Raw genomic sequence first — 25,571 nt, forward strand, 5'->3', positions numbered from 1 at the left:
AGGCCTAGCCATTGCAACTGATGCATAGGCTGAATCATCTCCTTCAACTCCCTCACTTGCTGCATGTATATCTAGCCTACTAACTGTGTGACTAATCTGTTTTTTCTGTGTTCTAGTAGCACTAGGCCTAGCCTCAGTAGTGTACTGTGTAGGTGGTATTATGTCATCTAGCTCTTCAATATCATCTAGTGCACTTATCTGTTTATTCTGTGCTCTAGTAGCACTAGGCCTAGCCTCAGTAGTGTACTGTGTAAGTGGAATTATGTCATCTAGCTCTTCAATATTATCTAGTGCACTTATCTGTTTATTCTGTGCTCTAGTAGCACTAGGCCTAGCCTCTGTAGTGTACTGTGTAGGTGGTATTATGTCTTCTAGCTCTTCAATATCATCTAGTGCACTTATCTGTTTATTCTGTGCTCTAGTAGCACTAGGCCTAGCCTCAGTAGTGTACTGTGTAAGTGGTATTATGTCATCTAGCTCTTCAATATCATCTAGTGCACTTATCTGTTTATTCTGTGCTCTAGTAGCACTAGGCCTAGCCTCAGTAGTGTACTGTGTAGGTGGTATTATGTCATCTAGCTCTTCAATATCATCTAGTGCACTTATCTGTTTATTCTGTGCTCTAGTAGCACTAGGCCTAGCCTCTGTAGTGTACTGTGTAGGTGGTATTATGTCATCTAGCTCTTCAATATTATCTAGTGCACTTATCTGTTTATTCTGTGCTCTAGTAGCACTAGGCCTAGCCTCTGTAGTGTACTGTGTAGGTGGTATTATGTCATCTAGCTCTTCAATATCATCTAGTGCACTTATCTGTTTATTCTGTGCTCTAGTAGCACTAGGCCTAGCCTCAGTAGTGTACTGTGTAGGTGGTATTATGTCATCTAGCTCTTCAATACTATCTAGTGCACTTATCTGTTTATTCTGTGCTCTAGTAGCACTAGGCCTAGCCTCTGTAGTGTACTGTGTAGGTGGTATTATGTCATCTAGCTCTTCAATATCATCTAGTGCACTTATCTGTTTATTCTGTGCTCTAGTAGCACTAGGCCTAGCCTCAGTAGTGTACTGTGTAGGTGGTATTATGTCATCTAGCCAATAGGCCTTGCTATTGGGGATACCACGGTATCCGAATAGGCTCCAGCCTGAACATGCGGTGTGGCCGAAGGGGGACTGAAAGCCTGAGGCCTAGTAGATTGGAGACAGGCTGATAGTTCATCAGGCCTAGCCATTGCAACTGATGCATAGGCTGAATCATCTCCTTCAACTCCCTCACTTGCTGCATGTATATCTAGCCTACTAACTGTGTGACTAATCTTTTTTTTCTGTGTTCTAATAGCACTAGGCCTAGTCTCAGTAGTGTATTGTGTAGGTGGAATTATGTCATCTAGCTCTTCAATATCATCTAGTGCACTTATCTGTTTATTCTGTGCTCTAGTAGCACTAGGCCTAGCCTCTGTAGTGTACTGTGTAGGTGGTATTATGTCATCTAGCTCTTCAATATCATCTAGTGCACTTATCTGTTTATTCTGTGCTCTAGTAGCACTAGGCCTAGCCTCAGTAGTGTACTGTGTAGGTGGAATTATGTCATCTAGCTCTTCAATATCATCTTGTGCACTTATCTGTTTATTCTGTGCTCTAGTAGCACTAGGCCTAGCCTCAGTAGTGTACTGTGTAAGTGGAATTATGTCATCTAGCTCTTCAATATCATCTTGTGCACTTATCTGTTTATTCTGTGCTCTAGTAGCACTAGGCCTAGCCTCAGTAGTATACTGTGTAAGTAGAATTATGTCATCTAGCTCTTCAATATCATCTTGTGCACTTATCTGTTTATTCTGTGCTCTAATAGCACTAGGCCTAGTCTCAGTAGTGTATTGTGTAGGTGGAATTATGTCATCTAGCTCTTCAATATCATCTAGTGCACTTATCTGTTTATTCTGTGCTCTAGTAGCACTAGGCCTAGCCTCAGTAGTGTACTGTGTAGGTGGAATTATGTCATCTAGCTCTTCAATATCATCTTGTGCACTTATCTGTTTATTCTGTGCTCTAGTAGCACTAGGCCTAGCCTCAGTAGTGTACTGTGTAAGTGGTATTATGTCATCTAGCTCTTCAATATCATCTAGTGCACTTATCTGTTTATTCTGTGCTCTAGTAGCACTAGGCCTAGCCTCAGTAATGTACTGTGTAGGTGGTATTATATCATCTAGCTCTTCAATATTATCTAGTGCACTTATCTGTTTATTCTGTGCTCTAGTAGCACTAGGCCTAGCCTCAGTAGTATACTGTGTAGGTGGTATTATGTCATCTAGCTCTTCAATATTATCTTGTGCACTTATCTGTTTATTCTGTGCTCTAGTAGCACTAGGCCTAGCCTCAGTAGTGTACTGTGTAGGTGGTATTATGTCATCTAGCTCTTCAATATCATCTAGTGCACTTATCTGTTTATTCTGTGCTCTAGTAGCACTAGGCCTAGCCTCTGTAGTGTACTGTGTAGGTGGTATTATGTCATCTAGCTCTTCAATATTATCTAGTGCACTTATCTGTTTATTCTGTGCTCTAGTAGCACTAGGCCTAGCCTCAGTAGTATACTGTGTAGGTGGTATTATGTCATCTAGCTCTTCAATATCATCTAGTGCACTTATCTGTTTATTCTGTGCTCTAGTAGCACTAGGCCTAGCCTCTGTAGTGTACTGTGTAGGTGGTATTATGTCATCTAGCTCTTCAATATTATCTAGTGCACTTATCTGTTTATTCTGTGCTCTAGTAGCACTAGGCCTAGTCTCAGTAGTGTATTGTGTAGGTGGAATTATGTCATCTAGCTCTTCAATATCATCTAGTGCACTTATCTGTTTATTCTGTGCTCTAGTAGCACTAGGCCTAGCCTCAGTAGTGTACTGTATAAGTGGAATTATGTCATCTAGCTCTTCAATATTATCTTGTGCACTTATCTGTTTATTCTGTGCTCTAGTAGCACTAGGCCTAGCCTCTGTAGTATACTGTGTAAGTAGAATTATGTCATCTAGCTCTTCAATGTCATCTTGTGCACTTATCTGTTTTTTCTGTTTGTCTGATCCAGGTTTCTCAAACACCAACTCGTGGAAGCGCTGAGGAGGGAGTTTGGATCGTCTGGATCGCTGCATTGTTCACAGAAATTAAGAATTACCCTGAACAATAACAGAAAGAACTCGTCTGCACCGGATTCCAGGAAGAAGAGGGCCAGGAAGCTGATGATCCCCACTTTTAAGGTGAGTAGTGGGCCCCTCCCTTGCATGCAACATTGTTGCAACTAACCTCCCTAGCCAGCCCTCTTCTCCTATCTCTCCCTACGGCTTTAACCCTTAGCTTTGCTCCAGGCCCAATTGTGCCCTACACTGCCTTTCTTTTGCAGACATGTAATCTGATTCACATATTTTTCCTGTGTTAAATGTAAAAAAGATATGTATCAAATGCACCTTTTTTTTGGGGGGGGGGGGTAGGGGGGCCCTTCTTAGATTCTTGCACCTGGGCCCTATGGTTTCTAGTTACGCCTCTGCTTCAAACCAATTCTGCATAATTGTTTCCAAGTGTGTGATGAAGCTATGATAAGAATATAAGGTAACCCATTGGCTGCTGTCATTGTCTATTCTACAACAACTTGGTAATATTTCATATTGTGACATATTCTGTCATCATTTGTCATCTAGTGGTAGTCAGCATTTTAATAAAATGAAATGAGTTTACCTAAACAATTAAGTATTCTATTAGAATAGGTCATTGTACTGAAAAAATAATTTATATATTAATGTCATACATGCAACATATATATTAACTATGAGGTTCACTTATGTTTACAGCTATAGATAAATGGGGGGCTAAATGCATTGAGCTTTGTAGATAAACTAGCACTTTATAGTTATATCTATTTTATTTGGTATATCTTAACACCTATTTAGTAATCCAAAACACATATCTAGCTGGAAGAGTAACCGCCAGAGTAAAAAAAAATACAACCTAACTTATCCAATTAAAGGGACAGACTACTATAGAATTGTTATTGTTTTAAAAGATAGATAATCCTGTTATTACCCATTCCCCAGCTTTGCATAACAAACACTTTTTACCTCTGTGATTACCTTGTATCTAGGAACCTTCTTCCAGCCCCCTGATCACGACTGTGACTGTTTATTATCTATTGTCTTAAATTTAGCATTGTTTTGTTTTAACACAGTGTTATCTGGCCCACGTGTACTTTCTGTCTCTTTGTGTTGTTAAAAAGCATGTGACAAGAAGCATCCCTCAAAGGCTTAGAAATTAGCATATGAGTCTACCTATGTTTAGGTTAAACTAAGAATACCAAGAGAAAAAAGCTCATATTCTGTACAGGGGATGGGCTTAGAGTCTTACAGGGGCTGGGGTGTGAGACAGAGAGGGGCTTAGAGTCTGTACAGGGGCTGGGGTGTGAGACAGAGAGGGGCTGAGAGTCTGTATAGGAACTACAGTGTGAGGGGGCTGATACAATGAGCAAGCTGTATTTGAGGGAGTGAGGCAGGGGCGTATTTAGGTTTTGTGCTGCCCTAGGCACTCAAAATTCTGCTGCCCCCCCCACCCCCACCCCAGGTTTAAGGCCTTTTTTTTAGACATAATATTTTTGGGGCAGGGTGTAAAAAATTAAAAAAATAATGTCTTTTTAAGTAGATGTTCACCAGGGCTTGCATTCACTTTGGTCACACACACACACACATATATATATTAAGACATTATTTTGCAAGTCAGATGATTAAAGTGTTTATATCAGAAAAAAAATATCCTTCACTGTATGATAGTTTGTCAGTAGGTAGTTGTTTAACCTTAAACATCTTCTTTGGTGATTGACAGTTATGTAAGCAAAATATCTGCTTGGATAAATATGTAATGAATATACAAACTGGCCTTTAAAAGTACTTAAAAAATACAACAGTAGTTATGATAGGTTTAGGAATTGTATCCTAGGGGATAAAGTCACATGATACAATCATTATAAAGTATATACTTGTATTGTTTCTGAATGTATTAAATGCATACAACATATTTTCAGTTGTGTTTTAAGTCACATAGTTGTATAGATTCAGCAATAAATACTTATTCTTTGCATGTATGACAGATAGACAAACAGTAAATGTACAAGTATTTAGTGACTAATCCGTTTAAGTATTTTAATGCCTAATGAAGATGTATTGAAGGGAGAAAGGCATATGCTGTTTCACAGTGGTCACGTTGTAGTGCACACTGCACTGTGTAGTCTGTGTGAGTCTCAATCATGCGGTGGATCCAGGAAGAATACCGCATTCCCTCTCAGTCCAGGCCAGGCTGCGCAAGTGAGCTCCGCTTCCACTGTCACCACGTCATGCGCACTCACAGTGGTTACCTTATAAGTGGCAGTCACAGTGATTACCTTATAAATGACAGTCACAGTGGTTACCTTATAAGTGACACTCACAGTGATTACCTTATAAATGACAGTCACAGTGGTTACCTTATAAATGACACTCACAGTGATTATCTTATAAATGACAGTCACAGTGGTTACCTTATAAATGACACTCACAGTGATTACCTTATAAGTGACAGTCACAGTGATTACCTTATAAATGACAGTCACAGTGGTTACCTTATAAATGACAGTCACAGTGATTACCTTATAAATGACAGTCACAGTGGTTACATTATAAATGACAGTCACAGTGATTACCTTATAAATGACAGTCACAGTGGTTACCTTATAAGTGACAGTCACAGTGGTTACCTTATAAATGACAATCACAGTGATTACCTTATAAGTTACAGTCACAGTGGTTACCTTATAAATGACAGTCACAGTGGTTACCTTATAAATGGCAGTCACAGTGGTTACTTTATAAATGGCAGTCACAGTGGTTACCTTATAAGTGACAGTCACAGTGGTTACCTTATAAATGACACTCACAGTGGTTACTTTATAAGTGACAGTCACAGTGGCTACCTTATAAGTTACAGTCACAGTGGTTACCTTATAAATGACAGTCACAGGGGTTACCTTATAAGTGACAGTCACAGTGATTACCTTATAAATGACAGTCACAGTGGTTACCTTATAAGTGACAGTCACAGTGGTTACCTTATAAATGACAGTCACAGTAGTTACCTTATAAGTGAAAGGCACAGTGATTACCATATAAATGACAGTCACAGTGATTAATTTATAAATGACAGTCACAGTGATTACCTTATAAATAACAGTCACAGTGATTACCTTATAAGTGACAGTCACAGTGGTTACCTTATAAGTGACAGTCACAGTGATTATCTTATAAATGACAGTCACAGTGGTTACCTTATAAATGACAGTCACAGTGATTACCTTATAAGTGACAGTCACAGTGATTACCTTATAAGTGACAGTCACAGTGGTTACCTTATAAGTGACAGTCACAGTGATTATCTTATAAATGACAGTCACAGTGGTTACCTTATAAATGACAGTCACAGTGATTACCTTATAAGTGACAGTCACAGTGATTATCTTATAAATGACAGTCACAGTGGTTACCTTATAAATGACAGTCACAGTGATTACCTTATAAGTGACAGTCACAGTGATTACCTTATAAATGACAGTCACAGTGGTTACTTTATAAATGACAGTCACAGTGGCTACCTTATAAATGACAGTCACAGTGATTACCTTATAAATGACAGTCACAGTGGTTACCTTATAAATAACAATCACAGTGGCTACCTTATAAATGACAGTCACAGTGGTTACCTTATAAGTGAAAGGCACAGTGATTACCATATAAATGACAGTCACAGTGATTAATTTATAAATGACAGTCACAGTGATTACCTTATAAATAACAGTCACAGTGATTACCTTATAAGTGACAGTCACAGTGGTTACCTTATAAGTGACAGTCACAGTGATTATCTTATAAATGACAGTCACAGTGGTTACCTTATAAATGACAGTCACAGTGATTACCTTATAAGTGACAGTCACAGTGATTACCTTATAAATGACAGTCACAGTGGTTACTTTATAAATGACAGTCACAGTGGCTACCTTATAAATGACAGTCACAGTGATTACCTTATAAATGACAGTCACAGTGGTTACCTTATAAATAACAATCACAGTGGCTACCTTATAAATGACAGTCACAGTGGTTACCTTATAAGTGACAGTCACAGTGGTTACCTTATAAATAACAGTCACAGTGATTACCTTATAAATGACAGTCACAGTGATTACCTTATTAGTGACAGTCACAGTGATTACCTTATAAATGATAGTCACAGTGGTTACCTTATAAATGACAGTCACAGTGGTTACCTTATAAATAACAGTCACAGTGATTACCTTATAAGTGACAGTCACAGTGGTTACTTTATAAATGACAGTCACAGTGATTACCTTATAAGTGACAGTCACAGTTATTACCTTATAAATGATAGTCACAGTGGTTATCTTATAAGTGACAGTCACAGTGATTACCTTATAAATGTCAGTCACAGTGGGTACCTTATAAGTGACAGTCACAGTGGCTACCTTATAAATGACAGTCACAGTGGTTACCTTATAAGTGACACTCACAGTGATTACCTTATAAATGACAGTCACAGTGGCTACCTTATAAATGACAGTCACAGTGGTTACCTTATAAATGACAGTCACAGTGATTACCTTATAAGTGACAGTCACAGTTATTACCTTATAAATGACAGTCACAGTAGTTATCTTATAAGTGACAGTCACAGTGATTACCTTATAAATGACAGTCACAATGGGTACCTTATAAGTGACAGTCACAGTGGCTACCTTATAAATGACAGTCACAGTGGTTACCTTATAAGTGACACTCACAGTGATTACCTTATAAATGACAGTCACAGTGGTTACCTTATAAATGACAGTCACAGTGATTACCTTATAAATGACAGTCACAGTAGTTACCTTATAAATAACACTCACAGTGATTACCTTATAAATGACAGTCATAGTGGTTACCTTATAAATGACACTCACAGTGATTACCTTATGACAGTCACAGTGATTACCTTATAAATGACAGTCACAGTGGTTACCTTATAAATGACACTCACAGTGGTTACCTTATAAATGACAGTCACAGTGATTACCTTATAAATGAGTCACAGTGGGTACCTTATAAATGGCAGTCACAGTGGTTACCTTATAAATGACACTCACAGTGGTTACCTTATAAATGACAGTCACAGTGGTTACCTTATAAATGACAGTCACAGTGATTACCTTATAAATGAGTCACAGTGGGTACCTTATAAATGACAGTCACAGTGATTACCTTATAAATGACAGTCACAGTGGTTACCATATAAATGACAGTCACAGTGATTACCTTATAAATGAGTCACAGTGGGTACCTTATAAATGACAGTCACAGTGATTACCTTATAAATGTTAGACACAGTGGTTACCATATAAATAACAGTCACAGTGGTTACCTTATAAATGACAGTGACAGTGATTACCTTATAAATGACAGTCACAGTGATTACCTTATAAATGACAGTCACAGTGGTTACCTTATAAATGACAGTCACAGTGATTACCATATAAATAACAGTCACAGTGCTTACCATATAAATGACAGTCACAGTGGTTACCTTATAAATGACAGTCACAGTGGTTACCTTATAAATGACAGTCACAGTGATTACCATATAAATGACAGTCACAGTGATTACCATATAAATGACAGTCACAGTGGTTACCATATAAATGACAGTCACAGTGGTTACCTTATAAATGACAGTCACAGTGGTTACCATATAAATGACAGTCACAGTGGTTACTTTATAAATGACACTCACAGTGGTTACCTTATAAATGACAGTCACAGTGTTTACCTTATAAATGACAGTCACAGTGGTTACCTTATAAGTGACACTCACAGTGGTTACCTTATAAATGACAGTCACAGTGGTTACTTTATAAATAACAGTCACAGTGGCTACCTTATAAGTTACAGTCACAGTGGTTACTTTATAAATGACACTCACAGTGGTTACTTTATAAATAACAGTCACAGTGGTTACCTTATAAATGACAGTCACAGTGATTACCTTATAAATGACACTCACAGTGATTACCTTATAAGTGACAATCAGCATAACCCACTGTGAGTGAACATTAAAGGGACATGAAACCCACATTTTTGTCTTTCATGATTTAGAAAGAGCATGTCATTTTAAACAACTTTCTAATTTACTTCTATTATCTAATTTACTTCTATTATCTAATTTGCTTCATTCTCTTGTTATACTTTGCTGAAAAGCATATCTAGATAGGCTCAGTAGCTGCTGATTGGTTGCTGCCCATAGATGCCTCGTGTGATTGGCTCACCCATATACATTGTTATTTCTTCAACAAAGGATAACTAAAGAATAAAGAAAATTAGATAATAGAAGTAAATTGGAATGTTGTTTAAAATTATATTCTCTATCTGAATCATGAAAGAAAATGTTTGGGTTTAGTGTCCCTTTAAGAACAAGAAAGCTGCAAAATGTTTTGTTTTCAGAATGATTGTCTATAGGTTGTTTGTTACATTAAAGTTGATTTAAAAAAAAAAAAAGCTTTGAGTGGAGGTCACATGATTCCTGTCTAGAGTGGAGGTCACATGTTTCCTGTCTAGAGTGGAGGTCACATGTTTCCTGTCTAGAGTGGAGGTCACATTTTTCCTGTCTAGAGTGGAGGTCACATGTTTCCTGTCTAGAGGGGAGGTCACATGTTTCCTGTCTAGAGTGGAGGTCACATGTTTCCTGTCTAGAGTGGAGCTCCAACCTGCAGCTAGACCCTTCTCAAAAAAGTGACTGTTAGTTCTTCCCTCCCCCATCAGGATAGTTTGAACTTTCTAAGATCACTGATAGGGTAATGAAACATTAACCCCTCCCTGTGCTGAAGACTAAAAGACCTTCAGTTCCATTTCCTGCTGCAGGATACAAGCATGGCTTCTGCTGGTCTGAGACAGGAGCTGACCTGCACCATCTGCCTGAGTATTTATACAGATCCTGTATCTCTGAGATGTGGCCATAACTTCTGCCTGGGCTGTATTGAGAATGTGATGTGTACCCAGGAGGGGTCTGGGCTTTATACCTGTCCTATGTGCAGAAAGAGATTCAGTAACAGACCTGGGCTGCAGAGGAACCGGAAGCTACGTAATATAGTAGAATGTTTCAACTCTAATCAAGGGATAGACTCTAGAATCTACTGTACCTATTGTTTTAACTCTCCTGTACCTGCTACTAAGTCCTGTCTGCTGTGTGAGGCATCATTTTGTGATTTCCACCTGAGGGAACACAGCAAGTCTGAGGAACACGTCCTAACTGAACCCACCACTTCCTGGAGAAACAAAAAATGCTCTAAACACAAGAAGCTGCTGGAGTTTTACTGCATTAAGGATGCTGCCTGTATCTGTGTGACCTGCTCTGTGGCCGGAGAGCACAGGGGACACCAGAAGGAGCCGCTGAATGAGGCTTATGAGAAGAAGAAAAAGAGACTGAGAGATGTTCTGCAGAAACTGACCACAAAGAGAGAGGAGGCTAAGAAAAGAGTCCAGAGTCTGCAAGAGCACAGGAGAGGAATGCCAGAGAAAGCCGCTGGTGTAACAGGGCGAATCACTACCCAGATTCGGAATATCAGGGAAAAACTGGATAAGCTAGAGAAGAAAGTCCTGAGTGACATCACCCGGCAGCAGGAGCAGGCTTTACTCACAATCTCTAAAGTGATCCAGCAGCTGGAAAAAGAGAATAACCAGCTGACCAGGAAGATTTGTCACGTTGAGGAGCTGTGCAGCATGACTGACCCATTTACTGTCCTACAAGAACGGGAATCAAACAGAGCTGACTTTTGTGGTGCTGAGAAGGTCCCTGCTGGGGAGGATTTGGATGAGGGTCTGATCTCAGTGTCCTTATACACAGGTTTAGCTGATATTATGCATGATGTAAAGAGCCAGCTGTATATGCAGGTGCCATCAGACATATTACTGGATATAAACACAGCTCATAATAATGTTATTGTGTCAGATGACCTGAAAACAGTATCCTACTCACGTATAAACCAGCAGCGAGCAGAAACACCAGAGAGATTTACAGATACTCCTCAGGTATTAAGCACCAGGAGCTTTTCCTCAGGACGACATTACTGGGAAGTGGAGTTCGTTGAATATGCCCACTGGTTTGTCGGGGTCTGTTATGCCAGTATGGAGAGGGGAGGAGATCATTCCTTAATCGGAAAGAATAACAAGTCCTGGAGTTTGTGTAAAATTGGTAAATATCTTTCAGTGAAACATAACTCAATACGCACAAAATTACGTCACTGCATCTCATTTAACGGAATAGGAATACTACTGGACTATAAGGCTGGGCGCCTGACCTTTTATGAGCTTTGTGACCCAATCAAACACTTATACACCTTCACTACCACCTTCACTGAGCCTCTTCATGCTGCATTCTGGGTAAGAGATTGTGCCCATGTCAGAATCGTGTTCTAGAAACACTGACCATAATAATAACGCTGCTGCCTACGAGCCAGTGATGTTTGTGTATTGTGCACATTGTTTATAAGAGTGGGAGGAAATAAAATATTTCTACATTAAAATCTGATCTCATGAAGAAAAGGAAGAAAAATTACTCCCTTTCTTTTCCCTCTAAACTTAGTGAAAACTTCATAACTTAGTAATGTTTACCAGTTAATTATTTGGAGTCAGACCAATTATAAAAATGTTTTTCTAACAGCAACTTTTTGTTAAAATGATTGTGAGTGTACAGGTTTTATCATTGTTTATAAGTTCTCATTCTAAGAGGTGTTTAAGTTTTTCAGGAAAAAGTGAATAAGCTAAGTTTAATGAGTAACAAAATAGAAACGAGGTATTTTTATTGTACTAGTTCTCACTTTATTGTGTATATATCGTTTCTCTCATAGGAGAATATGTACATGCTTTTAGTGTTACTTGTGCAGGATGATAGACATTGAGATATTAGTGTGATGACTGTTTTACTATCATTTATATCTATAATTTGATACACCTTGAGCCTGTCAAGTAATGTAAGATACCTGATATTGAAATACCTCAATAAAAAAACTTTGATTTAAAAAAAAAAATCTGGTCTTATATTATTATTAGCAGCTGTATATATGGTACCAACATATGCAACAATACAGAGAGGGGATCACACAGTAATTACTGTCACATAATATAAAATAAATATCTGTGTATGAGAGTCTGGTCCCCTTATATTATATATATATAGCTGTATATATGGTACCTACATATGCTGCAGTGCAGTACAGAGAGGGGATCACACAGTAATTACTGTCACATAATATAAATATCTGTGTATGAGAGTCTGGTCTCCTTATATTATATATATAGCTGTATATATGGTACCTACATATGCTGCAGTGCAGTACAGAGAGGGGATCACACAGTAATTACTGTCACATAATATAAATAAATATCTGTATGAGAGTCTGGTCTCCTTATATTATATATATAGCTGTATATATGGTACCTACATATGCTGCAGCACAGTACAGAGAGAGGATCACACAGTAATTACTGTCACATAATATAAAATAAATATCTGTGTATGAGAGTCTGTTCGCCTTATATTATATATATAGCTGTATATATGGTACCTACATATGCTGCAGCGCAGTACACAGAGGGGATCAGACAGTAATTACTGTCACATAATATAAAATAAATATCTGTGTATGAGAGTCTGGTCTCCTTATATTATATATATATAGCTGTATATATGGTACCTACATATGCTGCAGCGCAGTAGAGAGAGGGGATCACACAGTAATTACTGTCACATAATATAAAATAAATATCTGTGTATGAGAGTCTGGTCTCCTTATATTATATATATATATAGCTGTATATATGGTACCTACATATGCTGCAGCACAGTACAGAGAGGGGATCCCACAGTAATTACTGTCACATAATATAAAATAAATATCTGTGTATGAGAGTCTGGTCTCCTTATATTATTATATATAGCTGTATATATGGTACCTACATATGCTGCAGCGCAGTACACAGAGGGGATCACACAGTAATTACTGTTACATAATATAAAGTAAATATCTGTGTATGAGAGTCTGGTCTCCTTATATTATATATATAGCTGTATATATGGTACCTACATATGCTGCAGCACAGTACAGAGAGGGGATCACACAGTAATTACTGTCACATAATATAAAATAAATATCTGTGTATGAGAGTCTGGTCTCTTTATATTATATATATAGCTGTATATATGGTACCTACATATGCTGCAGCGCAGTACAGAGAGGGGATCACACAGTAATTACTGTCACATAATATAAAATAAATATCTGTGTATGAGAGTCTGGTCTCCTTATATTATATATATAGCTGTATATACGGTACCTACATATGCTGCAGTGCAGTACAGAGAGGGAATCACACAGTAATTACTGTCACATAATATAAAATAAATATCTGTGTATGAGAGTCTGGTCTCCTTATATTATATATATAGCTGTATATATGGTACCTACATATGCTGCAGCACAGTACATAGAGGGGATCACACAGTAATTACTGTCACATAATATAAAATAAATATCTGTGTATGAGAGTCTGGTCTCTTTATATTATATATATAGCTGTATATATGGTACCTACATATGCTGCAGCACAGTACATAGAGGGGATCACACAGTAATTACTGTCACATAATATAAAATAAATATCTGTGTATGAGAGTCTGGTCTCCTTATATTATATATATAGCTGTATATATGGTACCTACATATGCTGCAGCACAGTACATAGAGGGGATCACACAGTAATTACTGTCACATAATATAAAATAAATATCTGTGTATGAGAGTCTGGTCTCCTTATATTATTATATATAGCTGTATATATGGTACCTACATATGCTGCAGCGCAGTACATAGAGGGGATCACACAGTAATTACTGTCACATAATATAAAATAAATATCTGTGTATGAGAGTCTGGTCTCCTTATATTATTATATATAGCTGTATATATGGTACCTACATATGCTGCAGCACAGTACAGAGAGGGGATCACACAGTAATTACTGTCACATAATATAAAATAAATATCTGTGTATGAGCCTGGTCTCCTTATATTATATATATATAGCTGTATATATGGTACCTACATATGCTGCAGTACAGTACAGAGGGTATCACACAGTAATTACTGTCACATAATATAAAATAAATATCTGTGTATGAGAGTCTGGTCTCCTTATATTATATATATAGCTGTATATATGGTTCCTACATATGCTGCAGCACAGTACAGAGAGGAGATCACACAGTAATTACTGTCACATAATATAAAATAAATATCTGTGTATGAGAGTCTGGTCTCCTTATATTATATATATAGCTGTATATATGGTTCCTACATATGCTGCAGCACAGTACAGAGAGGGTATCACACAGTAATTACTGTTACATAATATAAAATAAATATCTGTGTATGAGAGTCTGGTCTCCTTATATTATATATATAGCTGTATGTATGGTACCTACATATGCTGCAGTACAGAGAGGGGATCACACAGTAATTACTGTCACATAATATAAAATAAATATCTGTGTATGAGAGTCTGGTCTCCTTATATTATATATATAGCTGTATATATGGTACCTACATATGCTGCAGTACAGTACAGAGAGAGGATCACACAGTAATTACTGTCACATAATATAAAATAAATATCTGTGTATGAGAGTCTGGTCTCCTTATATTATATATATAGCTGTATATATGGTACCTACATATGCTGCAGTACAGTACAGAGAGGGGATCACACAGTAATTACTGTCACATGATGTAAAATAAATATCTGTGTATGGGAGTCTGGTCTCCTTATATTATTATATATAGCTGTATATATGGTACCTACATATGATGCAGCGCAGTACAGAGAGGGGATCACACAGTAATTACTGTCACATAATATAAAATAAATATCTGTGTATGAGTCTGGTCTCCTTATATTATATATATATAGCTGTATATATGGTACCTACATATGCTGCAGTGCAGTACAGAGAGGGGATCACACAGTAATTACTGTCACATAATATAAAATAAATATCTGTGTATGAGAGTCTGGTCTCCTTATATTATATATATAGCTGTATATATGGTACCTACATATGCTGCAGCGCAGTACAAAGGGGGGATCACACAGTAATTACTGTCACATAATATAAATATCTGTGTATGAGAGTCTGGTCTCCTTATATTATATATATAGCTGTATATATGGTACCTACATATGCTGCAGCACAGTACAGAGAGGGGATCACACAGTAATTACTGTCACATAATATAAAATAAATATCTGTGTATGACAGTCTGGTCTCCTTATATTATATATATAGCTGTATATATGGTACCTACATATGCTGCAGTACAGAGAGGGGATCACACAGTAATTACTGTCACATAATATAAAATAAATATCTGTGTATGAGAGTCTGGTCTCCTTATATTATATATATAGCTGTATATATGGTACCTACATATGCTGCAGCACAGTACAGAGAGGGGATCACACAGTAATTACTGTCACATAATATAAAATAAATATCTGTGTATGAGAGTCTGGTCTCCTTATATTATATATATAGCTGTATATACGGTACCTACATAGGCTGCAGCACAGTACAGAGGGGATCACACAGTAATTACTGTGACATAATATAAAATAAATATATGTGTATGAAAGTCTGGTCTCCTTATATTATATATATAGCTGTATATATGGTACCTACATATGCTGCAGTACAGTACAGAGAGGGGATCACACAGTAATTACTGTCACATAATATAAAATAAATATCTGTGTATGAGAGTCTGGTCTCCTTATATTATATATATAGCTGTATATATGGTACCTACATATGCTGCAGAGCAGTACAGAGAGGGGATCACACAGTAATTACTGTCGCATAATATAAAATAAATATCTGTGTATGAAAGTCTGGTCTCCTTATATTATATATATATAGCTGTATATATGGTACCTACATATGCTGCAGTACAGTACAGAGAGGGGATCACACAGTAATTACTGTCACATAATATAAATATCTGTGTATGAGAGTCTGGTCTCCTTATATTATATATATAGCTGTATATATGGTACCTACATATGCTGCAGCGCAGTACACAGAGGGGATCACACAGTAATTACTGTCACATAATATAAAATAAATATCTCTGTATGAGAGTCTGGTCTCCTTATATTATATATATATAGCTGTATATATGGTACCTACATATGCTGCAGCACAGTACATAGAGGGGATCACACAGTAATTACTGTCACATAATATAAAATAAATATCTGTGTATGAGAGTCTGGTCTCCTTATATTATATATATAGCTGTATATATGGTACCTACATATGCTGCAGTACAGAGAGGGGATCACACAGTAATTACTGTCACATAATATAAAATAAATATCTGTGTATGAGTCTGGTCTCCTTATATTATATATATAGCTGTATATATGGTACCTACATATGCTGCAGCGCAGTACAGAGAGGGGATCACACAGTAATTACTGTCACATAATATAAAATAAATATCTGTGTATGAGAGTCTGGTCTCCTTATATTATATAAATATAGCTGTATATATGGTACCTACATATGCTGCAGTACAGAGAGGGGATCACACAGTAATTACTGTCACATAATATAAAATAAATATCTGTGTATGAGAGTCTGGTCTCCTTATATTATATATATAGCTGTATATATGGTACCTACATATGCTGCAGTACAGAGAGGGGATCACACAGTAATTACTGTCACATAATATAAAATAAATATCTGTGTATGAGTCTGGTCTCCTTATATTATATATATAGCTGTATATATGGTACCTACATATGCTGCAGCGCAGTACAGAGAGGGGATCACACAGTAATTACTGTCACATAATATAAATATCTGTGTATGAGAGTCTGGTCTCCTTATATTATATATATATAGCTGTATATATGGTACCTACATATGCTGCAGTACAGTACAGAGAGGGGATCACACAGTAATTACTGTCACATAATATAAAATAAATATCTGTGTATGAGAGTCAGGTCTCCTTATATTATATATATAGCTGTATATATGGTACCTACATATGCTGCAGTACAGTACAGAGAGGGGATCACACAGTAATTACTGTCACATAATATAAAATAAATATCTGTGTATGAGAGTCTGGTCTCCTTATATTATTATATATAGCTGTATATATGGTACCTACATATGCTGCAGCGCAGTACAGAGAGGGGATCACACAGTAATTACTGTCACAAAATATAAAATAAATATCTGTGTATGAGAGTCTGGTCTCCTTATATTATATATATAGCTGTATATATGATACCTACATATGCTGCAGCGTAGTACAGAGAGGGGATCCCACAGTAATTACTGTCACATAATATAAAATAAATATCTGTGTATGAAAGTCTGGTCTCCTTATATTATATATATATATATATATATATATAGCTGTATATATGGTACCTACATATGCTGCAGCACAGTACAGAGAGGGGATCACACAGTAATTACTGTCACATAATATAAAATAAATATCTGTGTATGAGAGTCAGGTCTCCTTATATTATATATATAGCTGTATATATGGTACCTACATATGCTGTAGTGCAGTACAGAGAGGGGATCACACAGTAATTACTGTCACATAATATACAATAAATATCTGTGTATGAGAGTCTGGTCTCATATTATATATATATAGCTGTATATATATGGTACCTACATATGCTGCAGCACAGTACAGAGAGGGGATCACACAGTAATTACTGTCACATAATATAAAATAAATATCTGTGTATGAGAGTCTGGTCTCCTTATATTATATATATAGCTGTATATATGGTACCTACATATGCTGCAGCACAGTACAGAGAGGGGATCACACAGTAATTACTGTCACATAATATAAAATAAATATCTCTGTATGAGAGTCTGGTCTCCTTATATTATATATATAGCTGTATATATGGTACCTACATATGCTGCATCACAGTACAGAGAGGGGATCACACAGTAATTACTGTCACATAATATAAAATAAATATCTGTGTATGAGAGTCTGGTCTCCTTATATTATATAAATATAGCTGTATATATGGTACCTACATATGCTGCAGTACAGAGAGGGGATCACACAGTAATTACTGTCACATAATATAAAATAAATATCTGTGTATGAGAGTCTGGTCTCCTTATATTATATATATAGCTGTATATATGGTACCTACATATGCTGCAGCACAGTACAGAGAGGGGATCACACAGTAATTACTGTCACATAATATAAAATAAATATCTGTGTATGAGAGTCTGGTCTCCTTATATTATATATATAGCTGTATATATGGTACCTACATATGCAGCAGCGCAGTACAGAGAGGGGATCACACAGTAATTACTGTCACATAAAATAAATATCTGTGTATGAGAGTCTGGTCTCCTTATATTATATATATAGCTGTATATATGGTACCTACATATGCTGCAGTGCAGTACAGAGAGGGGATCACACAGTAATTACTGTTACATAATATAAAATAAATATCTGTGTATGAAAGTCTGGTCTCCTTATATTATATATATATATAGCTGTATATATGGTACCTACATATGCTGCAGTACAGAGAGGGGATCACACAGTAATTACTGTTACATAATATAAAATAAATATCTGTGTATGAGAGTCTGGTCTCCTTATATTATATATATAGCTGTATATATGGTACCTACATATGCTGCAGCACAGTACAGAGAGGGGATCACACAGTTATTACTGTCACATAATATAAAATAAATATCTGTGTATGAGAGTCTGATCTCCTTATATTATATATATAGCTTTATATATGGTACCTACATATGCTGCAGCACAGTACAGAGAGGGGATCACACAGTAATTACTGTCACATAATATAAAATAAATATCTGTGTATGAGTCTGGTCTCCTTATATTATATATATAGCTGTATATATGGTACCTACATATGCTGCAGCGCAGTACAGAAAGGGGATCACACAGTAATTACTGTCAGATAATATAAAATAAATATCTGTGTATGAGAGTCTGGTCTCCTTATATTATATATATAGCTGTATATATGGTACCTACATATGCTGCAGCACAGTACAGAGAGGGGATCACACAGTAATTACTGTCACATAATATAAAAATCTGTGTATGAGAGTCTGGTCTCCTTATATTATATATATAGCTGTATATATGGTACCTACATATGCTGCAGCACAGTACAGAGAGGGGATCACACAGTAATTACTGTCACATAATATAAAATAAATATCTGTGTATGAGAGTCTGGTCTCCTTATATTATATATATAGCTGTATATATGGTACCTACATATGCTGCAGCACAGTACAGAGAGGGGATCACACAGTAATTACTGTCACATAATATAAAATAAATATCTGTGTATGAGAGTCTGGTCTCCTTATATTATATATATAGCTGTATATATGGTACCTACATATGCTGCAGCACAGTACAGAGAGGGGATCGCACAGTTATTACTGTAACATAATATAAAATAAATATCTGTGTATGAAAGTTCAGTCTCCTTATATTATATATATAGCTGTATATATGGTACCTACATATGCTGCAGTGCAGTACAGAGAGGGGATCACACAGTAATTACTGTCACATAATATAAAATAAATATCTGTGTATGAGAGTCTGGTCTCCTTATATTATATATATATAGCTGTATATATGGTACCTACATATGCTGTAGCACAGTACAGAGAGGGGATCATATAGTAATTACTGTCACATAATATAAAATAATTATCTGTGTATGAGAGTCTGGTCTCCTTATATTATATATATATAGCTGTATATATGATACCTACATATGGTGCAGTAAAGAGAGGGGATCACACAGTAATTACTGTCACATAATATAAAATAATTATCTGTGTATGAGAGTCTGGTCTCCTTATATTATATATATATATAGCTGTATATATGGTACCTACATATGCTGCAGCACAGTACAGAGAGGGGATCACACAGTAATTACTGTCACATAATATAAAATAAATATCTGTGTATGAGAGTCTGGTCTCATTATATTATATATATAGCTGTATATATGGTACCTACATATGCTGCAGCGCAGTACAGAGAGGGGATCACACAGTAATTACTGTCACATAATATAAAATAAATATCTGTGCATGAGAGTCTGGTCTCCTTATATATAACTGTATATATGGTACCTACATATGCTGCAGCACAGTACAGAGAGGGGATCACACAGTAATTACTGTCACATAATATAAAATAAATATCTGTGCATGAGAGTCTGGTCTCCTTATATTATATATATAGCTGTATATATGGTACCTACATATGCTGCAGCGTAGTACAGAGAGGGGATCACACAGTAATTACTGTCACATAATATAAAATAAATATCTGTGTATGAGAGTCTGGTCTCCTTATATTATATATATATAGCTGTATATATGGTACCTACATATGCTGCAGCACAGTACAGAGAGGGGATCACACAGTAATTACTGTCACATAATATAAAATAAATATCTGTGTATGAGAGTCTGGTCTCCTTATATTATATATATAGCTGTATATATGGTACCTACATATGCTGCAGCACAGTACAGAGAGGGGATCACACAGTAATTACTGTCACATAATATAAAATAAATATCTGTGTATGAGAGTCTGGTCTCCTTATATTATTATATAGCTGTATATATGGTACCTACATATGCTGCAGCACAGTACAGAGAGGGGATCACACAGTAATTACTGTCACATAATATAAAATAAATATCTGTGTATGAGAGTCTGGTCTCCTTATATTATATATATAGCTGTATATATGGTACCTACATATGCTGCAGTACAGAGAGGGGATCACACAGTAATTACTGTCACATAATATAAATAAATATCTGTGTATGAGAGTCTGGTCTCCTTATATTATATATATAGCTGTATATATGGTACCTACATATGCTGCAGTGCAGTACAGAGAGGGGATCACACAGTAATTACTGTCACATAATATAAAATAAATATCTGTGTATGAGTCTGGTCTCCTTATATTATTATATAGCTGTATATATGGTACCTACATATGCTGCAGCGCAGTACAGAGAGGGGATCACACAGTAATTACTGTCACATAATATAAAATAAATATCTGTGTATGAGAGTCTGGTCTCCTTATATTATATAATATAGCTGTATATATGGTACCTACATATGCTGCAGCACAGTACAGAGAGGGGATCACACAGTAATTACTGTCACATAATATAAAATAAATATCTGTGTATGAGAGTCTGGTCTCCTTATATTATATATATAGCTGTATATATGGTACCTACATATGCTGCAGCGCAGTACAGAGAGGGGATCACACAGTAATTACTGTCACATAATATAAAATAAATATCTGTGTATGAGAGTCTGGTCTCCTTATATTATATATATAGCTGTATATATGGTACCTACATATGCTGCAGCACAGTACAGAGAGGGGATCACACAGTAATTACTGTCACATAATATAAAATAAATATCTGTGTATGAGAGTCTGGTCTCCTTATATTATATATATATAGCTGTATATATGGTACCTACATATGCTGCAGCACAGTACAGAGAGGGGATCACACAGTAATTACTGTCACATAATATAAAATAAATATCTGTGTATGAGAGTCTGGTCTCCTTATATTATATATATAGCTGTATATATGGTACCTACATATGCTGCAGCACAGTACAGAGAGGGGATCACACAGTAATTACTGTCACATAATATAAAATAAATATCTGTGTATGAGAGTCTGGTCTCCTTATATTATATATATAGCTGTATATATGGTACCTACATATGCTGCAGCACAGTACAGAGAGGGGATCACACAGTAATTACTGTCACATAATATAAAATAAATATCTGTGTATGAGAGTCTGGTCTCCTTATATTATATATATAGCTGTATATATGGTACCTACATATGCTGCAGCGCAGTACAGAGAGGGGATCACACAGTAATTACTGTCAGATAATATAAAATAAATATCTGTGTATGAGAGTCTGGTCTCCTTATATTATATATATATAGCTGTATATATGGTACCTACATATGCTGCAGCACAGTACAGAGAGGGGATCACACAGTAATTACTGTCACATAATATAAAAATCTGTGTATGAGAGTCTGGTCTCCTTATATTATATATATAGCTGTATATATGGTACCTACATATGCTGCAGCACAGTACAGAGAGGGGATCACACAGTAATTACTGTCACATAATATAAAATAAATATCTGTGTATGAGAGTCTGGTCTCCTTATATTATATATATATAGCTGTATATATGGTACCTACATATGCTGCAGCGCAGTACAGAGAGGGGATCACACAGTAATTACTGTCACATAATATAAAATAAATATCTGTGTATGAGAGTCTGATCTCCTTATATTATTATATAGCTGTATATATGGTACCTACATATGCTGCAGCGCAGTACAGAGAGGGGATCACACAGTAATTACTGTCACATAATATAAAATAAATATCTGTGTATGAGAGTCTGGTCTCCTTATATTATATATATAGCTGTATATATGGTACCTACATATGTTGCAGCGCAGTACAGAGAGGGGATCACACAGTAATTACTGTCACATAATATAAAATAAATATCTGTGTATGAAAGTTCAGTCTCCTTATATTATATATATAGCTGTATATATGGTACCTACATATGCTGCAGTGCAGTACAGAGAGGGGATCACACAGTAATTACTGTCACATAATATAAAATAAATATCTGTGTATGAGAGTCTGGTCTCCTTATATTATATATATATATATATATATATATATATAGCTGTATATATGGTACCTACATATGGTGCAGTACAGAGAGGGGATCACACAGTAATTACTGTCACATAATATAAAATTAATATCTGTGTATGAGAGTCTGGTCTCCTTATATTATATATATATAGCTGTATATATGGTACCTACATATGCTGCAGCACAGTACAGAGAGGGGATCACACAGTAATTACTGTCACATAATATAAAATAATTATCTGTGTATGAGAGTCTGGTCTCCTTATATTATATATATATAGCTGTATATATGGTACCTACATATGCTGCAGCACAGTACAGAGAGGGGATCACACAGTAATTACTGTCACATAATATAAAATAAATATCTGTGTATGAGAGTCTGGTCTCATTATATTATATATATAGCTGTATATATGGTACCTACATATGCTGCAGCGCAGTACAGAGAGGGGATCACACAGTAATTACTGTCACATAATATAAAATAAATATCTGTGCATGAGAGTCTGGTCTCCTTATATATAACTGTATATATGGTACCTACATATGCTGCAGCACAGTACAGAGAGGGGATCACACAGTAATTACTGTCACATAATATAAAATAAATATCTGTGTATGAGAGTCTGGTCTCCTTATATTATATATATAGCTGTATATATGGTACCTACATATGCTGCAGCGCAGTACAGAGAGGGGATCACACAGTAATTACTGTCACATAATATAAAATAAATATCTGTGTATGAGAGTCTGGTCTCCTTATATTATATATATATAGCTGTATATATGGTACCTACATATGCTGCAGCACAGTACAGAGAGGGGATCACACAGTAATTACTGTCACATAATATAAAATAAATATCTGTGTATGAGAGTCTGGTCTCCTTATATTATATATATAGCTGTATATATGGTACCTACATATGCTGCAGTACAGTACAGAGAGGGGATCACACAGTAATTACTGTCACATAATATAAAATAAATATCTGTGTATGAGAGTCTGGTCTCCTTATATTATATATATAGCTGTATATATGGTACCTACATATGCTGCAGCACAGTACAGAGAGGGGATCACACAGTAATTACTGTCACATAATATAAAATAAATATCTGTGTATGAGAGTCTGGTCTCCTTATATTATATATATAGCTGTATATATGGTACCTACATATGCTGCAGCATATGTACAGAGAGGGGATCACACAGTAATTACTGTCACATAATATAAAATAAATATCTGTGTATGAGAGTCTGGTCTCCTTATATTATATATATAGCTGTATATATGGTACCTACATATGCTGCAGTGCAGTACAGAGAGGGGATCACACAGTAATTACTGTCACATAATATAAAATAAATATCTGTGTATGAGAGTCTGGTCTCCTTATATTATATATATAGCTGTATATATGGTACCTACATATGCTGCAGCACAGTACAGAGAGGGGATCACACAGTAATTACTGTCACATAATATAAAATAAATATCTGTGTATGAGAGTCTGGTCTCCTTATATTATATATATAGCTGTATATATGGTACCTACATATGCTGCAGCACAGTACAGAGAGGGGATCACACAGTAATTACTGTCACATAATATAAAAATAAATATCTGTGTATGAGAGTCTGGTCTCCTTATATTATATATATAGCTGTATATATGGTACCTACATATGCTGCAGCGCAGTACAGAGAGGGGATCACACAGTAATTACTGTCAACTGAGAGTCTGGTCTCCTTATATTATATATATAGCTGTATATATGGTACCTACATATGCTGCAGCACAGTACAGAGAGGGGATCACACAGTAATTACTGTCACATAATATAAAATAAATATCTGTGTATGAGAGTCTGGTCTCCTTATATTATATATATAGCTGTATATATGGTACCTACATATGCTGCAGCACAGTACAGAGAGGGATCACACAGTAATTACTGTCACATAATATAAAATAAATATCTGTGTATGAGAGTCTGGATCTCCTTATATTAATATATAGCTGTATATATGGTACCTACATATGCTGCAGCGCAGTACAGAGAGGGGATCACACAGTAATTACTGTCACATAATATAAAATAAATATCTGTGTATGAGAGTCTGGTCTCCTTATATTATTATATAGCTGTATATATGGTACCTACATATGCTGCAGCACAGTACAGAGAGGGGATCACACAGTAATTACTGTCACATAATATAAAATAAATATCTGTGTATGAGAGTCTGGTCTCCTTATATTATATATATATAGCTGTATATATGGTACCTACATATGCTGCAGCGCAGTACAGAGAGGGGATCACACAGTAATTACTGTCACATAATATAAAATAAATATCTGTGTATGAGAGTCTGGTCTCCTTATATTATATATATAGCTGTATATATGGTACCTACATATGCTGCAGCGCAGTACAGAGAGGGGATCACACAGTAATTACTGTCACATAATATAAAATAAATATCTGTGTATGAGAGTCTGGTCTCCTTATATTATATATATAGCTGTATATATGG

At 36.0% G+C, this 25,571-nt stretch overlaps 1 protein-coding gene across 2 annotated transcripts in view; it reads left to right on the top strand.

Annotated features, from left to right (window-relative positions):
* The first annotated feature begins 9,861 nt into the window (after window positions 1-9,861).
* The window catches only part of LOC128636166 (E3 ubiquitin/ISG15 ligase TRIM25-like), a 28,266-nt gene continuing 12,556 nt past the window's right edge, over window positions 9,862-25,571 (top strand). The window contains exon 1 of one of the 2 annotated variants that reach the window (XM_053689215.1): window positions 9,862-11,483. In XM_053689215.1, coding sequence (XP_053545190.1) covers window positions 9,975-11,483 — 1,509 coding nt within the window. In that variant the 5' untranslated portion in view covers window positions 9,862-9,974. The remainder of the gene's footprint in view (window positions 11,484-25,571) is intronic. The other variant, XM_053689216.1, reaches the window with a different exon arrangement.

Source organism: Bombina bombina, chromosome 7 (genome assembly GCF_027579735.1).
Source record: "Bombina bombina isolate aBomBom1 chromosome 7, aBomBom1.pri, whole genome shotgun sequence".
NCBI lineage: Eukaryota > Metazoa > Chordata > Amphibia > Anura > Bombinatoridae > Bombina > Bombina bombina.